Source organism: Meles meles, chromosome 17 (genome assembly GCF_922984935.1).
Source record: "Meles meles chromosome 17, mMelMel3.1 paternal haplotype, whole genome shotgun sequence".
NCBI lineage: Eukaryota > Metazoa > Chordata > Mammalia > Carnivora > Mustelidae > Meles > Meles meles.
This window is the reverse complement of record NC_060082.1, coordinates 62,020,049-62,043,044: the sequence shown is the minus strand read 5'-3', so window position 1 is coordinate 62,043,044 and position 22,996 is coordinate 62,020,049. Positions and strand designations below refer to the sequence as shown.

The 22,996-nt window shown below is 41.4% G+C and overlaps 1 protein-coding gene across 1 annotated transcript in view; it reads left to right on the top strand.

Moving 5' to 3' along the window:
• Positions 1-22,996, top strand: part of WDR64 (WD repeat domain 64) — a 142,412-nt gene that overhangs the window by 53,154 nt on the left and 66,262 nt on the right. The window contains exons 9-10 of the mRNA XM_045981954.1: positions 8,944-9,023; positions 20,653-20,792. Of these exons, the coding sequence (XP_045837910.1) occupies positions 8,944-9,023; positions 20,653-20,792 (220 nt within the window). The remainder of the gene's footprint in view (positions 1-8,943; positions 9,024-20,652; positions 20,793-22,996) is intronic.

The window sequence follows — 22,996 nt, the reverse complement described above, 5'->3', positions numbered from 1 at the left end:
CTCCTCTTTTTGGTATCTGCTGTTGAATGGGGTGTTCTCTAAAGTACTCTCCTTAGACAACTTTAATTCTCACTTTCTAGGCACTTCTTGGGTGATATTTCTCTTCTCTAGCCTACTAAGACCTATATGCTGATGAAACCCAAGCAGTTTTGGATTTTGGACTTGGTATACCTGCTCACCATCTCCACTTGGATATCTTATAGCCCCTCACACTCATATGTTCATAACTGAACTTAACTCCCCCACTTCTCAATCTATATATTTTATAGTATTTTTTATTTCTCTTGATCCATCAAATCATCCTAGGCAGAAATCTGGCAACCCCTCGTGATTCCTTCCATAAACCACCAATCAACAAATTCATCTGTATTCTCTTATGAACACTTGTTGAATCTGTTTTATCTTCTGTATCTCTATCCCCCTAGGCTATGGTCTCCATCTGGTATCTTGCCTCAATTTAATTACTGCCAAAACTATTGTCTATTAGTCTTCCAGAGTATTTTTATGAAGATGATATCCAACCATCTCAAAGCTTTCATGTTTCTCCATCCCCTACCATAGCACTTCCATAGTCTGGTCCTGCCAACCTCTTCCTGTCGTTCCCTTCACTGCCTTGTACTTAGGTTTCTTTAACTCTGAGCCTGTGGCTGCTCCCTGGATAACCCATGCTGGGAGTTTGTACATGTTTGGTGCCGAAATAATCTTCCCAATCTTCCTCTCCTCCTTTCCTTCAACCTCCATAATCTTTTTTCTATTTTGGAAAAGAGGAGAAGTTTTTGTTTTTAATTTTTTTCCAATTTTATTGAGGTGTAATTGACCCCATAATCCTTCAAGGGTCAGATGATACCAACTCTAGGAAATTGTTCTAACTCTCTCTGAGTACCTCTTTTCCCAATTGGGTTAGGTATTCTTTTTGTGCCTCAATCTCTTTATTTATTGTTTTTTAATTATGTTTAAGGGTGTGTCTTTAGAAGACACCAAGCTTGTTGAGAGTTATTAATATACCCAACATTGTCTAACTAATTGTCTTATGACTTGAGAAATTTGACCACTCTAGAAGAAGCTCTAGAGCCTGAATATTTATTTGTTTAGCAAATACTTACTGATGAGTTAATACGTTGGAGACACTGTTCTATATGCTGGGAATTTAAAGATGAGCAAGACTAGGTCCTTGATCTTGTGTCTAGTGAGGGAGAAAACAAAGAGATTCCCACAGAGGATGACAAATGTCATGATATAGATATCAGAGAGGTATAGAGAGGAGCAGAAGAGAGTTCTTAGAACATCTTACATAGGATTTTGAAGGGAGAAAAATTGGAGAAGGCTTCCTGAAGAAGGTGTCATGCATGCTGAGTTTTGAAGATCTAGTAAGGATTAGCCAGGCAAGCCATTCCATGAGAGTGGACAAATAGCCACACGAAAGAGCTGGCATTTACGAAGGCATGGAAATGAAAAAGAAAATAGTGACTTCTAGAAACTCACTATAATTAGAGCACAGGAAGGGAGAAGGGTTGGGAAAGATGAGGAGGGACAAGTCAAACACGAAAAAGCCTGCACACCAGACTGAAGACCTGGAGTATTAACCTAACAGCTACATGGGCTATTGAGTTCTTTGGCCAGGAGAATGGTCAATGAGGAGTTATTGACAAACTGCCCTAGAAGTAAGAAGGAGAATGGGTTGAGGAAGGAGGAGGCAGGATGGGAAGGAGGAGATGACTGGGAAGATAGGGTAATAGTTCAGAAAGGAACTGACGAGAGCTGGAACTCAACTGGTAGAAGCGAGAATGGAGAGAGACCAGATCCATATATAATTGATAAGCATTGGCAACCTACTGGATGAGAGGAACAAAAAGAATCTAAGTTTCATTTTTTCGTTTGCAACAGTATTTTTTGCATATGTATTATATACCAAAAACCGTTCCAAGAATTGATAAAACTGTATGCAAAAAAGACCAACTCTCTCCTCTCTTGGAGCACATATTCTAGTGGGAAAGACATAATCCAGTAAATGATACAAATTTAGGAAATGAAGTAGGGTTATAGGATGAAGTGATTGGAGGCATATTTTTGATAGGATGGTCAGGAGAGAGTACTCTGGGGAGCTCACGTTTGAGCAAAGAGCCTTAAGAGGTGAAGAGCCAAATCCTGGAAGACCCAGAGGAAGTCTGAGAGCAGCAGAAGGCTGCTGGGTTTCTGGCTGGGAGGATTGTTTGCATGGCCGTGCTGTTTACTAGGAGAGAATGTAAGTAAAGGAGTGTGTTGACAAGGAAGCAAATGAGTTCTAATGTCACTTCTGCCACTTGTTGGTTGAATGGTCTTGGGGATGTTGCTTACCAAACCTCAATAACCTCGTTAATGAATGGGGATCATACTGTTTTATCTCCCAGGACTTTTGCATTGCTCAAACAAGCTGAGATGAGTGAAGGTCTCCTGAAAACTGTAAAATACCATAACAGTTAAAAGGGTTATTATTTGCTTGTAGACATTTATGATCTTTCACAAAGAATTGATTTTTAAAGAACACTTTGATTTCTGTGTACTGTCAAAATCCAGAAGAATGACGGTACTGGGGAAAAAGAAAGGCACTAATCTTTTCCTTAGGGAAAAGTTATGATGGGGCCCATATTCCCTTCTTCCAAACATTAAGGTCTATCAATCAAGTGGTGATTCTTGTGTTAGGTTTTAAGTAAGATAGTAATCTTTTTGCTCTCATTTAGATTGCTTACCTTTCTGTGAGGGAAAATTTGTCCTTCAACTAGCAGGATTCAAGGCAAATCTAATTCCCCTTTTTCACCCCAGTGGAGTAACCTCAAGAGCAGGACTTAGTTGTTCACACTCTCCTTATTTTATTCCTTCTTTATGCTGTATCCCAATCCATTTTCCTGAGCATACACACACACACACACACACACACACAGGCAACCATTCTGTTGGGTTTAATATATCCTTTTGTTTATACATTTCCTTAAAAATTTATATTTGTATTTAATTTTAGTTTATGTAATGGTATTACAGGGAATTTAAATTCCTACTCTGCCCAGTGTTCCGCAGACTTGGTACTTAGTAGCTGTAAATGCTTAGATTTGCTGGAAGGTTTTATTTTTCAGACTAGCCAGTACTTTCTCATCCATGCTCTGGAAAGTGTCTATTTTGCAAGAGTCAGGAGTTTGTCTGTGAGCCCAATTCTGAGCTTCCTAGTATTTATCATAATGCCTGGGACGTGGCTGATGATACATTCAGCCGGAGAGAGTCAGGATATGAAGGTAAAAATACTCAAGACAGCCTCAGCAAACGGTGATCATCGATCTATTCAGGCAGATTCTGGCTGAGCTTTTCAGCGGTTTCCTTGGGCCACTCTCGTAAATCTAGAAGCTATAGAGATTCCTCAAGTGATGCGGTATAATAACGTTTTCCCGAAACGCCAGTACCATCGGAGAGTCATCTCAAGAGGAGGACAGTCAGGTCCTCTTCATCTCTGGATTCAACATATCCCTATTTCTGCAATTTCCTATAATGAGTCTTAAGCTGAGCCCGATGAAACTGCAATTACACTAATAGGTGATTGGCCAGCTGTTAAAATGGGAGCCAGCACGGCTCCCAAAAAGGCAGGGAAAAAACTCCTCTTGAAAAAATTTCCATTTCAAACATGATTACCATTATGGTTATAATTTTGTATGGTAATTTCACAAATGGAGTTTTGTACCAGCAAGAAAAGGAACATCTGCAATTAATTATGCCGTGTAAAGGAGGGTGGCCTGTTGCAAGACAGAAGTTGAACCTTTAACCCTTGGATAGCTTGACGATTCCCCAGAGAGGAGCAGCTAACTATTCAGTATCCCTTTTCCTCAGTTACCCAATCTGGTGGCAGGTCATTATACGGGAAAGTGGATAGTGCCCCCCCCCCCCAGTCGGGTTGCAACAGAGCCAGGCAGAACTGGTCTCTGTCCTAGCGCTCACGAGCTTTGGGAACACCGAATACCATGCACACGATACCATTAGCTCCTCTCCATCTGGTTTCCCGTCCTTAGATGGGAAGGAGGATACCTATCTTATCGTCTTATAAAAGGCACCTAAGTGACCACGTGTAGAGTGCTGACCACGTGTGGAGAGCCTGGCACGTAGGACTCAGTAAATGTAAGTTCCTTTCTTTGTTCCCGTCAGAGAGATACTGAAATGCATCAAAAAAAAAAAAAAAAAAAAAAAAGAATTTGAATCCTGAGAACAGGTGGAGTGACTGTCGAGCTGTCCCGGTTTGGGTTTCGTGCTCCCGCATCTGGAGTAAGGGTCGTAAAACCCTGTGGGCCAACTCCAGCAGGCCACCTGTTTTTGTAACATCTGCACACCAAGAATGATTTTTCCACTTCCAAATTGCTGAACAAATCAAAAGAATAAGACTTCATGCCCCCTGAAAATTATATGAAATTCAAATTTCTTTGCTTATAAAGTTGTATGGGAGCAGGGCCTTGCTTGCTCATTTATGTATTATTTATGGCTGTTTTCATGCTACAGTGGCAGAGTGGAGTGGTTGGGACAACAGAGCCTGTATGGCAAAGTCTGAAATATTCATTATTTGGCTCCTTAAGAAAAAAAGCTGCCAACTGCTGATCTAGAGTTTTCTGTTGGACTCTCCCTTGTCCCTTGGGATTGGGCACAGTATGACTCAGTGGCAGGTCATACCGCAGAGTGTGGACCACTTAAAAAAATACCTCAGTGTGAGGCATTCTTACTTCACATCTTCTAGGAGAAAATAAAAATGCCTTCTTCCTCACTCCTTGCCTTGACTTCCACTAACTACCCCCACCTCCAAGGAGAGAAAAGATACTGGCTCAATAGCTACTCTCTATCAGTCACTGAATCCCGCCAAGGCCCAGTGCCTTCCTATCTGAGCACCATCTTACATTCAATGAACAACACCCCAGTGACCCCTTTAATTTCCATCTGACTAACTTCTTCCCTCCCAGGTTTGCATTTATGTGACAAGAGCGGGGAAGCCGGGAAGCCGAGGTGAAGGACACTCCCATTCAGTTAGGGCCTTTTGATGGGAGACCGAGTTTTTATTTTTTTGAAAGAAATTGTCAGGAAATGTTTCCCTTTCCAAAGTGCTATTGTCTCTAGAGGACCAGGGAAAACTTCAGAGGGAACTTCCCGGAATCAGTACATTTCTGTTCTCTGTGATTCTGGAAAGGGGCACTGTCAACCAGGTGTTCATTTCTTAAGGATATTCAAGCGAATATTTATTGGGAGCCTTCTATGCTTAAAGTACCATGGTATCTACATTTTATTTTCTATGAAATGGACCATGTGGGCCTACCTTGTACATGAGACGGAGCCTGGTGCCATGCTGCCGTGTGTGGTGTTTACGGGGCTCACTGAGACACCCTGGCCAAGCGGGCAGCCCCCCCACGCCCTCTCACCCACCACCTAGTCCTTGAGGAGAGAGAATGGTGTGGAGGACCTGGGCTCAAGTCCAAACATGAAACCAAATATTTCCCTGCATCATAAGATACGAGTAGAAACATTCTTCACTGTTTAGATGTAGAATACTATAGAAATGCCAGCGGATATTATCACAATGGATTTCTTACAAAGCGTTTGATTTCTTAGAACACTCTGGTGTGTTTTGGTTAGAGTAAGATACACCTAGTAACAGAATAAAAAAGCAGCCATCAAAAGAAATGAAATCTTGCCATTTGCAACGACGTGGATGGAACTAGAGGGTATTGTGCTGACTGAAATAAGTCAATCAGAAAAAGAAATTATCATATGATCTCCCTAATGTGGGGGGGTTTGGTGGGTAGGGAAGGAAAAAATGAGACAAGATGGGATAGGGAGGGGGACAAACCATAAGAGACTCTTAATCTCAAACAAACTGAGGGTTGCTGCGGGGAGGGTATGGAGAGGGTGACTAAGTTATGGACACTGGGAAGGGCACATGTTATGGTGAGTGCTGTGAAATGTGTAAGCCTGATAATTCACAGACCTTTACCCCTGGGGCAAATAATACATTATATGTTAATAAAAATAATTAATAAAAAAGAATATTAAAGAGATGTGAACACACAAAAAAGCAATGTTCAAAAATACACAGTTGAATATGTATATAAAATGTCTATTTTTGAGTTTTTTCATCAGTTGACATCAATTATAGCTTTAAAAGCTGAAATAGTTAAAAGTGCAGTTCATTTATTTGTAATCCATCTAATTATGTGGGCCAGAAAAATAAAGAGTATAATTCTATTGGGCAGGTATTTAAAACAACAACAGCAACAAATTTAAATGCTAAGTATGTATAAGTTCCATTGCAGATGCTGAGAAATGAGAAAATAATAGACTTTTTTCATGATCAACTAACAGGATGTCAAATAGTTCTTTTCCTGCTGTCTTGGGATTTCAGCTAATGCCCCATTTTCAAAAGAAATCTGCTGAAACATCCTCAGAATTATTACAAGGTGGTCAGAGCAGTCCCGTGACCCTTCTGCCATTGTCCATCCCCAGCCAAGAGGGGACAACTAGCAATTCCAAAATAATTGAAGAGAAGGATCAAGGAACACAGCTGTGGGACTAATTGGGGAATGTTGGGGTGATTCATCTGTCTCTTCCGGGTGGAAGGTGGCGGTTGGAGAGAGAACTCCCCCTACCCCAAGCCAAGTGAGGACAGCTTCAGAAGAACCCATTCCATGAGAACCTGCTCCAGAAGAGCCGGAAGGGGCGAGGGGGGTGGCTGCTGGCTTGGCCACATTGTGACTTATGCGGCCCTGGGTACTTTGCCTTCATGGGTCCCTCCCACCATAATACTATCCAATATTCCACATGATTTTTGATATAACTTTAAATACGTCCATATTTTTTTCTGTTTTAGAAAAAAGTCAGTAGATTTTCATGGTTTCTGGAAATTTTACTTTTTTCTGATGTGAGAAAAAATGACATTTATCATGACCTCAAACTTACATTTTCTTTCCTTCTGATTTTAAGAACAATTAAGAGCGTTTTTGTAGGACCCTGAAAGTACCATGAACCCGAGGCACTGTGCCTTCTGTGGCTCATGGACACATTCCTCCCTTGGACCCATGACAGCGAGAGGGGCTGCGGTCACAGTGACACTGTTCCATGTGGGGAGCCATGTGAACTGTGTCCCGTGAGACCCAGTAGGTGTCTATTAAGAAGCTGTGCTAATGGGAGCTGGCCCAAGAGGCCTTGTTGTCGGTGCAAGGGGACACGGGAAGAAACCATGTTTGGAGACAGAGGTAGAAGAAAATGGTGCCATTCCTCGTTTGTAGCCCCATGAAGCTCAGCTCAGTCCATCTACCCTCGACAGTTACAGTGTGTCATTGGCAAAACTCGAAGTGAGTCCCCAGTCAGAACTGTCTACCTCTTCTCTAGGACATTTAAACATTTTCACAATTCTGAATTCTGACTTTAGACTTAGGTTACTACATTGAGGCTTCTTTTCATGAGCTTTGAAAAAGAAAGAAAAGAATGAGGAAGTATTTTATGTACTGATTTGGAAAGATCTTCAAGATACAATGTTAGTGAAAAAAACAAAGAACGGAATGATATACACGACCATGTGTGTTTAAAAGGAAAGGAAAGAACACACAAGCCTCTGAGGCAAGAGGAGATGAAGGCCAGTTGCTTTCCTTCCCTCCCTCTCCTTTCCCCCAGCCCTGGCTTCAGGGTCTGCTTACCTCCTGGTCTGGGGCTCCTTCATGTTTCATTGAAACATGTCTCCTCCTTTTCCTCATCTGGTCAGATGCAGTAACAGCTCTCAACTACTGCTAGTACCTGAGGACAGTAGTGTTATTATTATCCCATTTAATAAATTAGGATGACGACGCACTGGATGAAGCCAGGATTTAAACCTACACATTTTCACTCAAGCTCAGCTCTTTTAAGCCCAGCACAGAACTACTCACGGATACTAAGTTAACACTCAAAACCCATGTACTAAAATTATACAACAGATGCTCTAGTTGTAGGGGAAATAGCATGGTACCAGGAGATAGAAGACACTGCTCCATTAGTGAGGGCAGCACTGTGGAGTCGAGGCAAGGCCCCTGTGAAAGGGCAGGATGTGAGCTGACACTCAGAGGAGGACGGCTGCGAGAGGGGCTGGCATCTGGGGCCGGCACATCTTGGGTCTGTGCTGAATCTCCTGAGGAGGGGGAGAGCTCAGTGCAGCCAGAAGGGGGGCTGGCTAGAGCAGGACGGCCGGAGCACAGCATGAGGGGAGTGAGGAAGGCATGGGGCCGCCCAGGGCCACGCAGGCCAGGCAGGCCAGATGAAGGAGATCGGCTCCTCTCGGAGCCTCGGGAAGCCCCTGGAGAGAAGTGCTGTGCTCTAACTCAGGTTTTAGGAAGACCACCGTGGCTGAAGCATGACAGCAGGATTTGAGGTGGGAATGTAGACAGAACGATCGACAACATTGGAAGCTGAGAAGGTAGCACTTTGTTGCACGAGGTCTGGTGGGAGGGTCGGAGGCTTGAACCTAGACACTGATATGAGAACCGGAAGAAGTGGTCAGATTTCAGGTGTATTTTAGAGGTCAAATCAACAGGACTGGACAGCAGGTGGGATGTGGTTGGTGGGAGAAGAGGACATGTCCAAAGGTGTCCTGGCCTTGTGTACACCAAACGGACCCAGCTAGCCACCCATTATCCTTTCTGGATTAAGAAGGATTGGTCTCTGGTCACCACCCCAGCGGGGAGGACTGGGTTTCCTGTTAAGCAGAAACAGTACAGAGTACTGTGCTGATATCACCACATTATGGAACAAGTAGACTCTGGCGGTCAGTGTGGATTTCATCATTACTTATAACAGTTTCTGTGGTTACATAGATTTACAACCAGCTTAGAAATGAGCCTATTGAACACAACCTACATGTACGTTAGAATTAGCTGGATACAGGGAATTATAGAAGCTTTACATCTAATTTGTGTTTCCCAGGCCTGTCAGAGAGTTCTCCATGCCAAGAGGAGCCAACACTTTCTGTTACTGCACAAAAGCAAACGTGATTGTCACTGGAGGTAAGGGAACAGTTCGTGTGGTACCGAGATTCTCTACTTTGCCAGCCGCGCTCTCCTTGATTAATCTAATGACAGAGTTTTGCTCCTAGGGAGTCTTTCAGAGAGTTAAAAAATTTGCATAGAGTTAAATCTGTCAGTCTTTTTCTTTGTGCCTTCTGGATTTGATGGCACACTTAGAAGGTTCTTCCCTGGCACCAGGATATGGATTATAAATTCTTCCGTATCTTACTCTAACTTTCTTATTGCTTTATCTTTTACATTTGGATCTTTACTCTCTCTAGAAGTTATTTCAGCATGTGAGAGCATGAGATCCCAGCCTGGGACCCCTGTGCGGGCTTTAGAGGAATTCTGGGGTTCCCTGTGGCCTATTGAAACTTGTGTGTTTATGTGCATTTTTCCGCAGAGATAGTCCAAAATGTTATCAAGTCCTCAATGGGGTTGTCCAAAAGGATCAAGGGCCTGTGTTTTAGAGTTAGCAGAGAAGAGGCCAAGGAGAGAGCCTGGAAGCATTCTAATGTTTAAGGTTAAGGAGGATGGAACATAGGACACACGGTCGTCTGTGGAGAGTATGATACATGAAGCTCAGAGGGGAAGGTGGACAATGGAAACGTTCCTCAAGCCTCAGACTTCTCACCTATAACCTTGGGGTGCTAATACAGTAGGATGGCTTCGAGCCTGGGCTCTGGAGTCAGACCATCTGGGTGCAAATCCTGGTTGTCTTTCTAGCAAGTTGTATGGCCTTGGACAGGTCATGTAATCCCTTTAAGTTTCGGTCTACTCTAAAGTGGGACTGGATAATAGTACCCACTCATAAGATTATTATAAGAATTAAGCAAATTTGAATAAAGTACTTAGCACATAGTAAGTGCTCAATATAAATTTGCTAATAATAATACTAACAATAACAAAAACACACTTCATATGGTGGTGCTTAAGATTAATTGAGATAATGTATGCCTGGCACGTAGTAGATTTTCAATAAATATTTATTCAATCCGTCTACAACAAATAGGCAAAGTCATGTTGACAAAAGTGGTGAGGTTTTGTTGGAATAAAATGAAATGGGAGGTTCCAGTCAGGAAGCTGTTCCGGGAGTCATGAGTGAAGTGGTGAGGGTCTGATTATTGCAAGTGAAATGAAAGAAGAAAGGACAGAGCCAGTCCCATGGGAAAGAAATCAGTCATAAAACCTGAAGCCGGAATGACATTGGGATTAATAAGAGGGATCAGTCAGCTCCGAGTTTGCAACATGGGGAAAAGGGAAGAGTAGCGACTGCATTGTTACCAGAGATCAGGAAGAGGGTGCGCACGTGGGAAAGAGAGCAAACACATCTCAAGTTTGAGCTAGAATGTCAAGTGGGATTAGACACCCGGGAGTATGCTCCTTCTGGTGATGAAAAAAGACCCAGTTGGAGCTAAGAGTTGTGAGGGCCCCTGGGCTGCCAGCACGAGTAAGAAGAACTCCCAGGGGCACCTCAAGATCAGAGTCACCTTCAACAAGGAGCATGTGGACTTGAAACATATAAATGAGCAATGCAGAAACTCAAGTAAACATCAAGAAATGGCCTGAACTGGACATCTGAACATTAGGAAGGGAGAGAGCAAACAAAATTTTTAAGAAAGCTCTGCCATCCAAAAGATCAACACATGTACCATTTGGAAAATGCTTTGAGCAAGAATATTTATTAAAAGAGCAGAAATGTTCGATGAGTAAGTGCTCCCGGCTCTTTCCACGTGAGATTTCTTCAAATTCCTTCCCCCTAAACACACACAGCCACAACGTTTGGTTTTCTACCAAGGCTAGCCTGCCTCGGCCCTGAAATGCCGATGTTGATAGGTACAATTGACCCTTGAACAACACAGTGGTCTGGGGTGCCAATCACCACCCCCCCGTGGCCACCACTGACAGTAGAAAGTCCACGTGTAACTTTGAGCTCCCACAAAGCTTAACTACTAGTAGCCTACTGTTGACTGGAAACCTTACAGATAATGTAAACTTTGCATTCACACGTATTTTGTATGTTCTGTGTATTATATGCTGTATTCTTACAATAAAGTAAACTAGAGAGAAGAAAATGTTAAGAAAGTCATAAGACTGAAAAATATGAATTTATAATTCTGTAGTGTATTTATCTTAAAAAAAATCTGTATAAGTGGGTCCACGCAGTTCAAACCCATGTTGTTCAAGGGCCAACTATATGAAGATAGCCACACTCTCACTTCACACCTGGCAATCTCCCCTGAAGACATAAATCTGTAAAATTTTTTTTAGCAAATGCACAGTACTCATATTGTAATTTGTGCTCTGCTTCGGCCCTTCAACAACACTTACTTAAAACTAGCTTACGGTTCGAATATTATTTTTAACAAATTACATAGCAATCTACTGGAAAGCAAAACAAGTAAAAACAACGCACTGAAAGTTAGAAGAGGTGGTTTTAGTCGTAGCCCAGTCACTAAACATTGGTATGATTTTCAGCTCTCACGTAATCTCCCGTTGCTCACGTTCCATATCTGATAAAATGAGGAAGTTAGCCTACAAGAATTCCAAGATCCCGTTGAGCTTAAAGAATCCTGATTCTGTTGTTTAAAGAAATTCCTGTTCTGGGGCGCCTGGGTGGCTCAGTGGGTTAAAGCCTCTGCCTTTGGCTCGGGTCATGATCTCAGGGTCCTGGGATCGAGCCCCACATCGGGCTCTCTGCTCAGCAGGGAGCCTGCTTCCCCTCCTTTCTCTCTGCCTGCCTCTCGCCTACTTGTGATCTCTCTGTCAAATAAATAAATAAAACCTTTAAAAAAAATTCCTGTTCATAGGGAGATAAATTAAAATGTCCTTTGGAAAATTTGGGACCCTCTCTGTCAGTCAGGTATATTGTAACTTACTGGTACTCAATGTATAGTCAGAGCTCTGTACGCTCAGAAAAATGAGACATTAATGGGCCACAGACTTCTAAATTTCAAGTAAGGACATCAAGGAAAGAAAGCAAAGCATATGGGTAAGAAGTCTGCGGAGTAGAATGTGGGGGTTATGGCTTGGACTGGGAGCAAGTTTCATGGCGCCTGGTAGTGATGATTCTAAGAATGAACAGGGGTCTAAGTCTTTGAGCTGTGCTAATTGAGGTTATCCTTTGAAGAGCTCCATGCCAAAGTCTAGAACTCATAAGGGAACAAATACTAAAATTACATGTTTTCAAAAAAAAGAAGTGGCATGCTTGTATTACACTTTCTGGATCCCTGCTGCCCTTTGCTGAGTTGATGACTGTCTTGGCTTCTTCCTCGTGAGGGAAATGGCCCTGACCACTCGAGAGGAAGAGGCGGGGTGTTCCAGGGATGAGAGGGAAAGAGCCCAGTGGTCCTCAGAGAGGAAGCGGCGAAATCGCCCCAGAATCAAAGTGCGATGGATACTGCCCTCAACAGGGCAGGTCTTCAGTTCCATGACAATCGTGGCCTTCTATCCTCCTTCAGCTCAAACCCTCCACAGGAAACCCTCTAAGAAAGTAAAATGGCGTAGTTGAAGTGAGATCCCATTTCTAAAATCTGATCGTTCTGAAAAGACAAGCTGTGCCATTAATCTTAACCAATTCCTTTGACCAGCCCTTTGTTCTCACACAAAATACTTCAAGATGTTAAGAATTGGCCAACTTTCATATAGTTTGTCACCTTAAGCATTTTAATCATTTCTGAGGGGGAAAAATGTATTTGGTCCAGTTCTGGGACTCAAATCATTTTCGTGTTTACAGATTAAGATATTTGACCTTCGTGAACCTCAACACTCATTATATTGTGAGATGGCCAGCTACAGCCTTGGAATCTTGTATTTCTAGCTCCTTTACCAAAACGAAACATTTAGTAGCATGACTGTCAAGCAACTGATACTTCTCACCATGCAAAAATTATTAAATGGTCACAGTTACAGAGCCTCTGTTAGTAGAAGTTGAAATTCCTCAGTGACTAGAGACACGTTTTCCTCAGGAGAATACTTTTGTTGATGAGTGACTCAGCCGAGCACGTTGCTAAATGTACCGTGTGGCCCAGCTGATGACTCAACACATACTATGAAAGCAACTTCGTGAGGCGTAGCTGAATGTGTGAAATTTGCAGGGATGTTTGATGAGCTGGAGAAAACAAAGCCAAACCAGGACAAAGTACTTAACCCAAACAAAAACAAAACCAAATAAAATCACAAACTTCCTGAGCATTTCTTTTTAGCTCATGGTTGTCTCTATCGGCCATTTTAAGAGTTAAACTCCTACTTTGGGCGGTTCGATGTAGACAAACGATTCTCGGCCATCCAAGATAATCTGGGGGCTCTGCGTGCATCTGTTAATGTTTCATTCAACCAGCGTGTCTTGCACAACTGCTACAGACTAGGCGTCATGAATCATAGAGATCAGGTTGCATTTTAACCTTCAAAAATTCAAAATCAAGTGGTACGAATAGGGCATGTTAATACACAGCTGGGATACCATGTGGCGCATGAGCAGATTCATGGAACTGAATTCATGGGACACATGGACCAGATTCATAATCACAACAACGACATGGATTAAACACTGTAGGCATTCAGAGCTTCATATCACCTCCATTTCTGGTCATTCTGACTCCAAAAAACCACCGCACAGATAACATGCTATCATCAGAAAGCAAGCCGAGCTGGAGGACTTCTGGCAGCCGACCGGAGGAGACCCCCGTAAGACGGGGCTTCCTTCGTAATGCACACTGGACAAAGCTCTTTGTTCGCTGCGTTTCTCACATGGCAGTCTTCCATTGTATCTTTCTTCCTGTGGCACGCAAGTCACAGATCTTCTAAGGGTAGCCTGACCTCATCTTCCAGGAGTGATAAAGTCCATTTCAGGGGCAGCCCGGCCAACCGCTTGGGCGCCCAAGGTTCAGGTTCTGAACATACTGCAGCAAGGACGAGACTTCTCAGCCATTGCCAGCAAAAAGTCAACGCAAGCAAGATACTGCTTTAAGGGAATTATCTCATGACCTTTACAATTCCAGATTGCTCTGTATTCTCACTGTAGTAACCTCTCCCTCCACAGCACACAATCATAAAACTTCAGAGTGGGAAGGAATCTTGGGAGATCAAAACTTTACAGACAAGGAAATTGAGGCCCCAGAAAAGAGAATGATTTGCCTCAACTCATCACCTGACGTGTGACAAGGCAGCTGGGAGCTCCAGTCTGTTCTCTTTGCTCCCAGCCCCTGCTCCTCCCCCCTGGACCACCGGGACCACTGTAACCTGGTTCCCACAGTCCCTCCCTCCCTTCCTTTTCTGTGTGCACTGAGCCAGCTCATGTCCTCGAGAGTGAGACATTTGGATCCACTGACTCACCAGCTGAGATAAGAACTTGCTAAAGAAAAGAAAATCCTATCTTTATATGTGGCTTTATCCGAATCCTGGTTAACGAAAAGAAAGAGAGAAACTGAAAATAAATGGAAAATAACAAAGGAACAAGGAATTAACCCCTAATGAACCATAATGTATTGTTTATAGTATTAAGTCCTACCTTCATATTTTTCTTTTCTGTGACTACTTCCTTTCCCTCTATATCTTTTATGCTTGCCCTAGTGCTCCCACTAGATTTCTAACTCTCCAGAGCAGGACCCATGTTTGCTACATCAGTATATCAGTTCCTTTCTCTCTCCCCCAAGCATTTTATAAAACGTGTTGCAAATGGCAGGGACTTAGAAGAAGAACAGAGTAGAATTAGCTCATACTCCAGGAACTGCTCAGATTATCCATGGACGACCCCATTTAGTCTCACAATGAGGTTATGACATAAATTCGGTCATCCCCATTATATATACAGATAAGGAAACCCAGACACAGGAGGTGAGGTCACGTCTTTGAGCCATAAGGCTCGTGAGCTATAGAGCCCTGTTTCAAATCAAGGTAGACTTTCCCAAAATCAGTATTTTTTAAGCACTTCATGAGTCACTTGATTAGCTAACTCACTTACTTAGCAAACATGTATTGTGTACTTGCTATTTGTCAAACACTATAGATGAGAAATATGAGCCTCACCAGATAATGGGTAAACAGATCTTTACACAAACCTCGATGGCTGAATAGAGCTCATGCCATAAACAAAATCTGAAGCAAAAGCCCTCAGAATGGGAAGAAGCAGCCTTAATGCCATCTGAGGCTGGGGATGGTGATCAGGGGCAGCATTAGGAAGAAAGGGCTAGAACTAAGTCTGAAAGGGTATGTTTTGGTCTTCTGAAGAAAAAAAAAGACTTTCAGTAGGGTCAGTATCTTAGAATTTTTTTGTATCTTCAACACCTAGCAAAATGTCAAGTGTACAGTAATTTCTCAAGATATTTTTCTTCTTGTTAATAAGGATAACATGGAAGTTTTAAATTTAAAAATATATCCTACTTAAAAGAAAGAAAGAAACAAAGGAACAAGGAAATGAAACAAAAAAACAAAGAGAAAATATCCCACTTACCCATTGACAATAGTCCTTAAAATATCTTGGGTGCTGTCTTGGTCAGCTTAGGTTGCCATAACAAAATACCACAGGCTGGGTGGTTTAAACAGCAGGGATTTATTTCTCACAGTTTTAGAGGTTGAAAGTCCAAGGTCAACGTGCCAGGATGTGGTCAATGTCTAGTGAGAGCCCTCTAGATGGCCTGCAGATCCTGTTTTCTCACTCTGAGAGAGAAAGTGAGCTCTCTGGTCTCTTCTTACAAGGACACTAATCCCATCATTAGGGCCCAACTCAGGTGTAACCTCATTTAAATTTAGTTATCTCCCAAAGGCCCCATTTCCAAATACCATCACATTAGGGGTCAAGGTTTCATCATTCGAATTTTGGGGAAGTAATTCTGTCCATATCAGTTGCTGGATAAATGGAAAGTAAGAGTGTGCTGCGCCCTGAGATTTTTCAGCCTATCTCTAGTAAGACTCAGGTCCCCAGGGGCCTCTGGAATGAAACAGGAGTCCGGCGAACATGAAACAGAGGCTTATTTTTGTTTGGATACATGTTTTCCTTCTCTCCTGCCACTAGATAGTTAAATCTCTGGGCCAGGATTCAGCATCCCAAGACTGAAGTTAGGGGAGCTCAATAAGTATGTGAACTCCTACTGTGGGTTACACACCTGAGATGGTATAATAAGAAGTAAGTTCTGCTTTTAAGTGGATGGTCCAGAAAATTGGGTCATTAATTATAAAAGATGCCAGGGGCAAGGGGCACATAGGGAGGGGCTCTTGGTTTTAAAGACTATGAAGACATTCTGAAATAGTCTTGGACATACAGTCAGGCTACGATTTGAAGAATGGTTTAGAATACTCAAAGGGGAGAAAGAAAAAGGTTAAGAAAATACTCTTTTCCCTTTTTTCATGGAGCCGGACAACATAATCATGGAATTATGAAAATATGTGTCTATCACATTTCCCTGGGTTATGAATATCCAACTGGCAAGTCACCTAATTCTCCCACGTAACTGACTGGTTCTTTCAGTGTGTGCAAGTATATTTCCATAAAAAGTCCAATATATATCAGCAAATCCATCCTGTGGGCTACAATATATATGCTTCCTGATTAACTAGCACGACCACTTTGAATTTTAGGTTTTGTTAATACATAAATTGTGAGTTTATAACTTAGGTTACATATAAATTATAACTTAGGCTGTAATGTTATTATTTAATCTTTTTTTTCCTAGTGCCCTGAAGGCCCTAGGAAATAAATAAGATGCTCAAGAATGCACCAAATATTCCTATTGTGATACCATTTTCTGATATGTGATTCTGGACAAATCATATTTAAATCATTAAATTAAAGTAAATCATTTAATTAAAAAATATTGGGACACTTGGGTGGCTCAGTGGGTTAAGCCTCTGCCTTCGGCTCAGGTCATGATCTCAGGGTCCTGGGATAGAGCCCCACATCGGGCTCTCTGCTCAGCGGGGAGCCTGCTTCCCCCTCTCTCTCTGCCTCCCTCTCTGCCTACTTGTGATCTGTGTCAAATAAATAAATAAAATATTTTTAAAATAAAAAATAATTAATTAAAAAAAAACAATTAGACTATGACTATGCATTAGTTCAGGTAATGCTAGATGCTATAACAAATAAACCCCAAGATGTGTAATGACTCAGACAAAATGGAAATGTATTTCTTGCGAGTCATGTAAAATCTAAATCAATTCTCTTAGTTTCCTGGCTGAAAGTCAATAATCTGACCACATCTAACTGTAAGGGAGCTTGGGAAATATAGTCTAGCTATGCGCCCAACAAGAGACAGTTAAAGGTGTGGTGAACAACTAGCCTGTCTTTACCTAAATGTGTGTGTGTGTGGATATGGTAATAAAATTTTATTAAATTTTAATTTTTACTACCACCAGAATTCTAATGGACCATAGGTATAGGATATGATCAAAAAATTCACAGGAGGAGATACAATTAGCAGATATACACGGGAGAATACACTCAGTAGCATCAGCTGTCATATAAATTAAATAAAAACAAAATTTCATTTTAGACATTAAAATAGCAAATATTGGGGCACCTGGGTGGCTCAGCGGGTTAAGCCTCTTCCTTCGGCTCAGGTCATGATCTCAGGGTCCTGGGATTGAGCCCCGCATCAGGCTCTCTGCTTGGCCGGGAGCCTGCTTCCTCCTCTCTCTGCCTACTTGTGATCTCTCTCTCTCTCTCTCTGTTGAATAAATAAATAAAATTTTTTAAAAATTAAAAAAAAATAAAATAGCAAATATTTTAAAGCATGATAATATCCATGTGCTGGCCAGAATCTGGTGGAACCAGTAAACTCATCTATGGTTGACGGCCTTGGCATTCAGTACGGTCATTTTGGAAAGCAAACCTGACAATAGGAGAATGTTTTTAGGCATTTTTTGTTTCTTTGACACACAAAAATCACAAATAGAGAGGCAGGCAGGAGGGGTGGAGGAAGCAGGCTCCCGCTGAGCAGAGAGCCCGATGTGGGACTCGATCCCAGGACCCAGAGATCATGACCTGAGCTGAAGGCAGAGGCTTAACTCACTGAGCCACCCAGGAGCCCCACAATATGAGATTTTATCCCTGGTGTATATGCCCAAAAGGAAAAAAAAAAACCCACATGAATAACTCTTTATTGCGGTGTTCTTGACTAGAGTTAGCAGGAACACTTATCGATAGACAAATGGTAGGAAATTTTTTTTATTATTCCTATATTCATTGTATTTATTTACATATTTTCCTAAAACTAACGTAAATAAGATATAAGTCAGACCTAAGTTTTCTATTTCTACAACTAACAGAAAGGAATCAAACGAGCAAGGCATAAATTTAATGTAACCCTTTGGCTGAAGTATCCCATTAGGTTTTTTTGTTTTGTTTTTTAAATTTAATTTTTATTTATTTATTTTTTCAGCGTAACAGTATTCATTGTTTTTGCACAACACCCAGTGCTCCATGCAATACGTACCCTCCCCACTACCCACCACCTGGTTCCCCCAACCTCCCAGCCCCCCGCCCCTTCAAAACCCTCAGGTGGTTTTTCAGAGTCCATAGTCTCTTATGGTTCGCCTCCCCTTCCAGTTTCCCTCAACTTCCTTCTCCTCTCCATCTCCCAATGTCCTCCATGTCATTTGTTATGCTCCACAAATAAGTGAGACCATATGATACTTGACTCTCTCTGCTTGACTTATTTCACTCAGCATAATCTCTTCCAGTCCCGTCCATGTTGCTACAAAAGTTGGGTATTCATCCTTTCTTTTTTTTTTTTTTAATAAACATATAATGTATTGTTATCCCCAGGGGTTCAGGTCTGTGAATTGCCAGGTTTACACACTTCACAGGAAATTTTGATGTAGCAATTATGAAGGTGTGGTCCTGTGGTCTTCCATAAATGCAAAAAATATATATATATATATAAAGATGAACAAGTACATTTTATTATTTTAATTATATTGGATATATTAAATTTGTATTCTAAAAAAGGGTACAAATTTCCAGTTAGAAGATGAGCGAGTTTTGGGGATATGATATACACGTATTGTATTTATATTTGTATTTATAATTGAAAGTTATGAAGAGAGCAAATCTTACAAGTTCTCATGAACTTGTAAGTTACTCAAGGTAACCCTGAGGTGAGGCCCGTGTTAACTAACCTTACTGTAATCACTTTGCAATACATACTCATTCTATCATTGCACAGGGACAATGCTAATCTCTGCACTGCTCCAATTTTAGTATGTGGGCTGCTGAAGTGAGCATTAATACTTTTTCTTTAAGATTTTATTTATTTATTCATGCTTGTGGGGGAAGGCAGAGGCAGAAGCAAGCTCCCCCGGAGCAAGGAGCCCGATGCAGGACTCTGTCCCAGGACCCTGGGATCACGACCTGAGCCGAAGGCAAATGCTTAACCAACTGAGCCCCCCAGGTGCCCGCAAGCCCTATCCATATACCAAATAACCATGTTGCACACCTTTAACTCACACCATGTTTTATATCAATTGTATCTCCATAAACTGGGAAGAAAATAAAAGCGACCAGTCCTGCCAACGTCACATATAATAACAAAGTGACAAATCCATTCTACACAACTTTGATTTGGTCTGTCTCTCTGCTCAAAATAGCATGCTGTGATTTTGGGGTAAAAATAAGTTTTAAGAAACAGCGATTTTTTTTTTTTTAGTATTTTGACAACATTGATATTATTAATGGGTGTAACAAAGATAAAAGTTAGTGATCTTTTTGTTGTTGGGTGAAGTGGTGATTGAAATACCTGCTGAAAATAATTCAAAGTATTTAAATATGAATGGAAAAGTGTTTTTCTTTACTCTGAAAATAAAAGCTTATTTGTAAGAAAGAGGAGGGAAGAGTGAACAGTGATTAACTATAGGGAGTGGAAGTAGGGATTCTGAGGGAAAAGAAGACTTTTTTTTAAAAGATTTTATTTATTTATTTGACAGACAGAGATCACAAGTAGACAGAGAGGCAGGCAGAGAGAGAGGAGGAAACAGGAGCAGAGAGCCCAATGCGGGGCTCCATCCCAGGACCCTGAGATCAGGACCTGAGCCGGAGGCAGAGGCTTTAACCCACTGAGCCACCCAGGTGCCCCGAAAAGAAGACATTTTTGACAAAAATTATACCCTACCATATTGTGTAAATCTTTTACCGTGTATCCATATGATTTTAACAATTAAAAAAATAGTATGTAGGCTATGGATGTAACTACAGGCAAATTATATATGCTTATGGATATGTACTGGAAGGGAAGATGGAGACATTTGATTTGTTATAATAGTAGAGATTATGTGCAATTTTCCCCTTCCTCTGAATGTGAAAACAAAAGAACAGCTGTCTAAAATACTTGGGGAAGTAAATAAAGCATAAATAATACATTAATCCATGAATGAGTGGGAAAGTACTGAAGCAAGAAAAGGACTCATAAAATATTTATAAGAATTCACATTTGTGTGTGTAAATACAATTATTCCCAAACAGCCTTGACAGGAGGAAGGGGTTCCAAAACAAGTCAATCCTAGAGGGCATCCTGGAAGAAGTAGGCTGTGATTTGATATTAGAAGGACGATAGGTTATGACCGAGCGAGAGGGACTCTTTAAACTCTGACCAGCTGTGTCCCAGGAAAAACTAATAATCCCCCATGTCGCCCTCTCCAGGAGATGACAAGGTTCTCCGTTTGTGGCACCCCAACATCAGCACCAAGCCGGTGGGGAAGCTTGTGGGGCACATGTTCAGCATCACGGAGATCGTAACAAATGAGAAAGATCAGCACATCATCAGCCTCTCCTCAGCCAAGGTAACAGAAAACAACATAAATGAAACCAGCCGCATTTCCCCCTAAAATCAGCTACTGGAAAAACTAGAACACATCGAGTTTTTGACTCAAATAGCTGCTATCACTGAGGAGAATATTGTCAGGAAGGAGACGGAAATGATGAGCCACCGTTCCTGCCGGGTTTCTGCTGACGAGGGCGCAGGGAAGAACACATCTGAACACAGGCGTTCAGGGAGGAGGCGCTGGGAAGGAGCCAGCATGGCCCTCCCGTTGCAGACGGGACATTTTGGGCCAAGACCAAAAGTGTGAGGCTTCTGTAATAGTGGTTGTCATTCAACAGAGTTTTACATGTTCTAACCAATGTGCTCAAATAAGAAAAAAAAAAACGAGTTACGAATATGAGATATGAGGAGACGGAATCATTGTATTTGCAAATAATGTGATTGTCTCCATGAAAAATTCAAAAAGACCACCTTAAATTTTTAAATTTGAAGTACAGTTGACACACAAAATCAGCTTGAAGTTTTAAGAGCAGTTAAGTTAATAACGTGACTCATGACAATAGCAATTTCTAAAAAACAAATTTCTGTGTAAGAGCAGTAACCACAGTGGTCAAAGAGCTAACATTCACAAGAGCAAAAAAAAAAAAAAAAAAGCGAAATACCTAGAAATAACCTTAACAAGCAATATTCACTATAATATTAATATAACTCTGAAGTTTTTCTGATGTACTTTTATTTAAGAACATGAACGGACATGCTGTTTCCGCATAGGACTATTATACCATAAAAGGTATTCTCCATCAAATTAAGCTATTTTTAAAGCTGTTATTTTTTATTTATTTTTATTTATTTACTTTTAAAGATTTTATTTGACAGAGAGAGATCACAAGTAGACAGAGAGGCAGGCAGCAGGGTGGGAAGCGGGGTCTCCACTGAGCAGAGAGCCTGATGTGGGGCTTGATCCCAGGACCCTGAGATTATGACCTGAGCTGAAGGCAGATGCTTAACCCACTGAGCCACCCAGGTGTCCCTAATGCTGTTATTTTTTAGTGCTATTCATGATTATTTAAGTATCAGATTGCCAAGTTTAGTGTTAATGTAAAAATACTGACATACAAGAATATCTTAGAAACTTTGGAAAAGAACATTATAAGCTATAACAGATATCCTAAAGCTGCAATAACAGAGCAGTGGTCAATGCAGAACTAGTTAAGACACATCCCTGAGGAAAGAGAAAAGGCAAGAATGAGTTCACATGTGTATGGGAGTTTTTACATAATAAAAGTAGCACTCCAAATCTGTGGGCAATGATAATTTATTCATTAAATGTTGGGAAACATATAAGGAAAAAATACATAATCAAATGATCACTTCATAACAAACCACAAAATATATCCCATGTATATTAAAGATCTTAAATGTAAAATATAAAAACATAGAAGTTCTGGAATTTTCCAGAAGAAAATATTCATATAGGTGAATATTCATATAGCCTTAGAGTAATTCCTAAGCATTACACCTGTGACTAAAGGAAAAATAAATATGACCTCACAGACATCCAAACTTTCTATGAATTATAATAATAATTAACATTTATTGGGGGCACCTGGGTGGCACAGTCCATTAAACAACTGACTCTTGGTTTCACCTCAGGTTATGACCTCAGGGTCCTGGATCCCTCTGCTTAGCTGGGTCCCAAGTCTGCTTGGGGTTATCCCCTCTACCCTCTCCCCCACTCACGCACACACATGCATGTTCTCTTTCTCTCTCTCAAATAAATCAGTTGGGGCACCTGGGTGGCTCAGTGGGTTAAGCCGCTGCCTTCGGCTCAGGTCATGATCTCAGGGTCCTGGGATCGAGTCCCGCATCGGGCTCTCTGCTCAGCAGGGAGCCTGCTTCCCTCTCTCTCTCTCTGCTTGCCTCTCTGTCTACTTGTGATCTCTCTCTGTCAAATAAATAAATAAAATCTTTAAAAAAATAAAATAAAATAAATCAGTAAAATCTTAAATAATAATTACCATTTATCAAATGTTCACCAAGTGCCACGCACTGTGGCCCATATTTAACACACTCAAACTCACTTGATGCTAATAACAACCCTATAAGATAATTATCACAGTTTTGCATATGTAAAGGCAAATGAGACCTAAGTAACCTGCAGAAGGTCACATAGCTACCTGGTGGCTAAATGTAGCATCCATCATCAAAGAAAGAAAGAAAGAG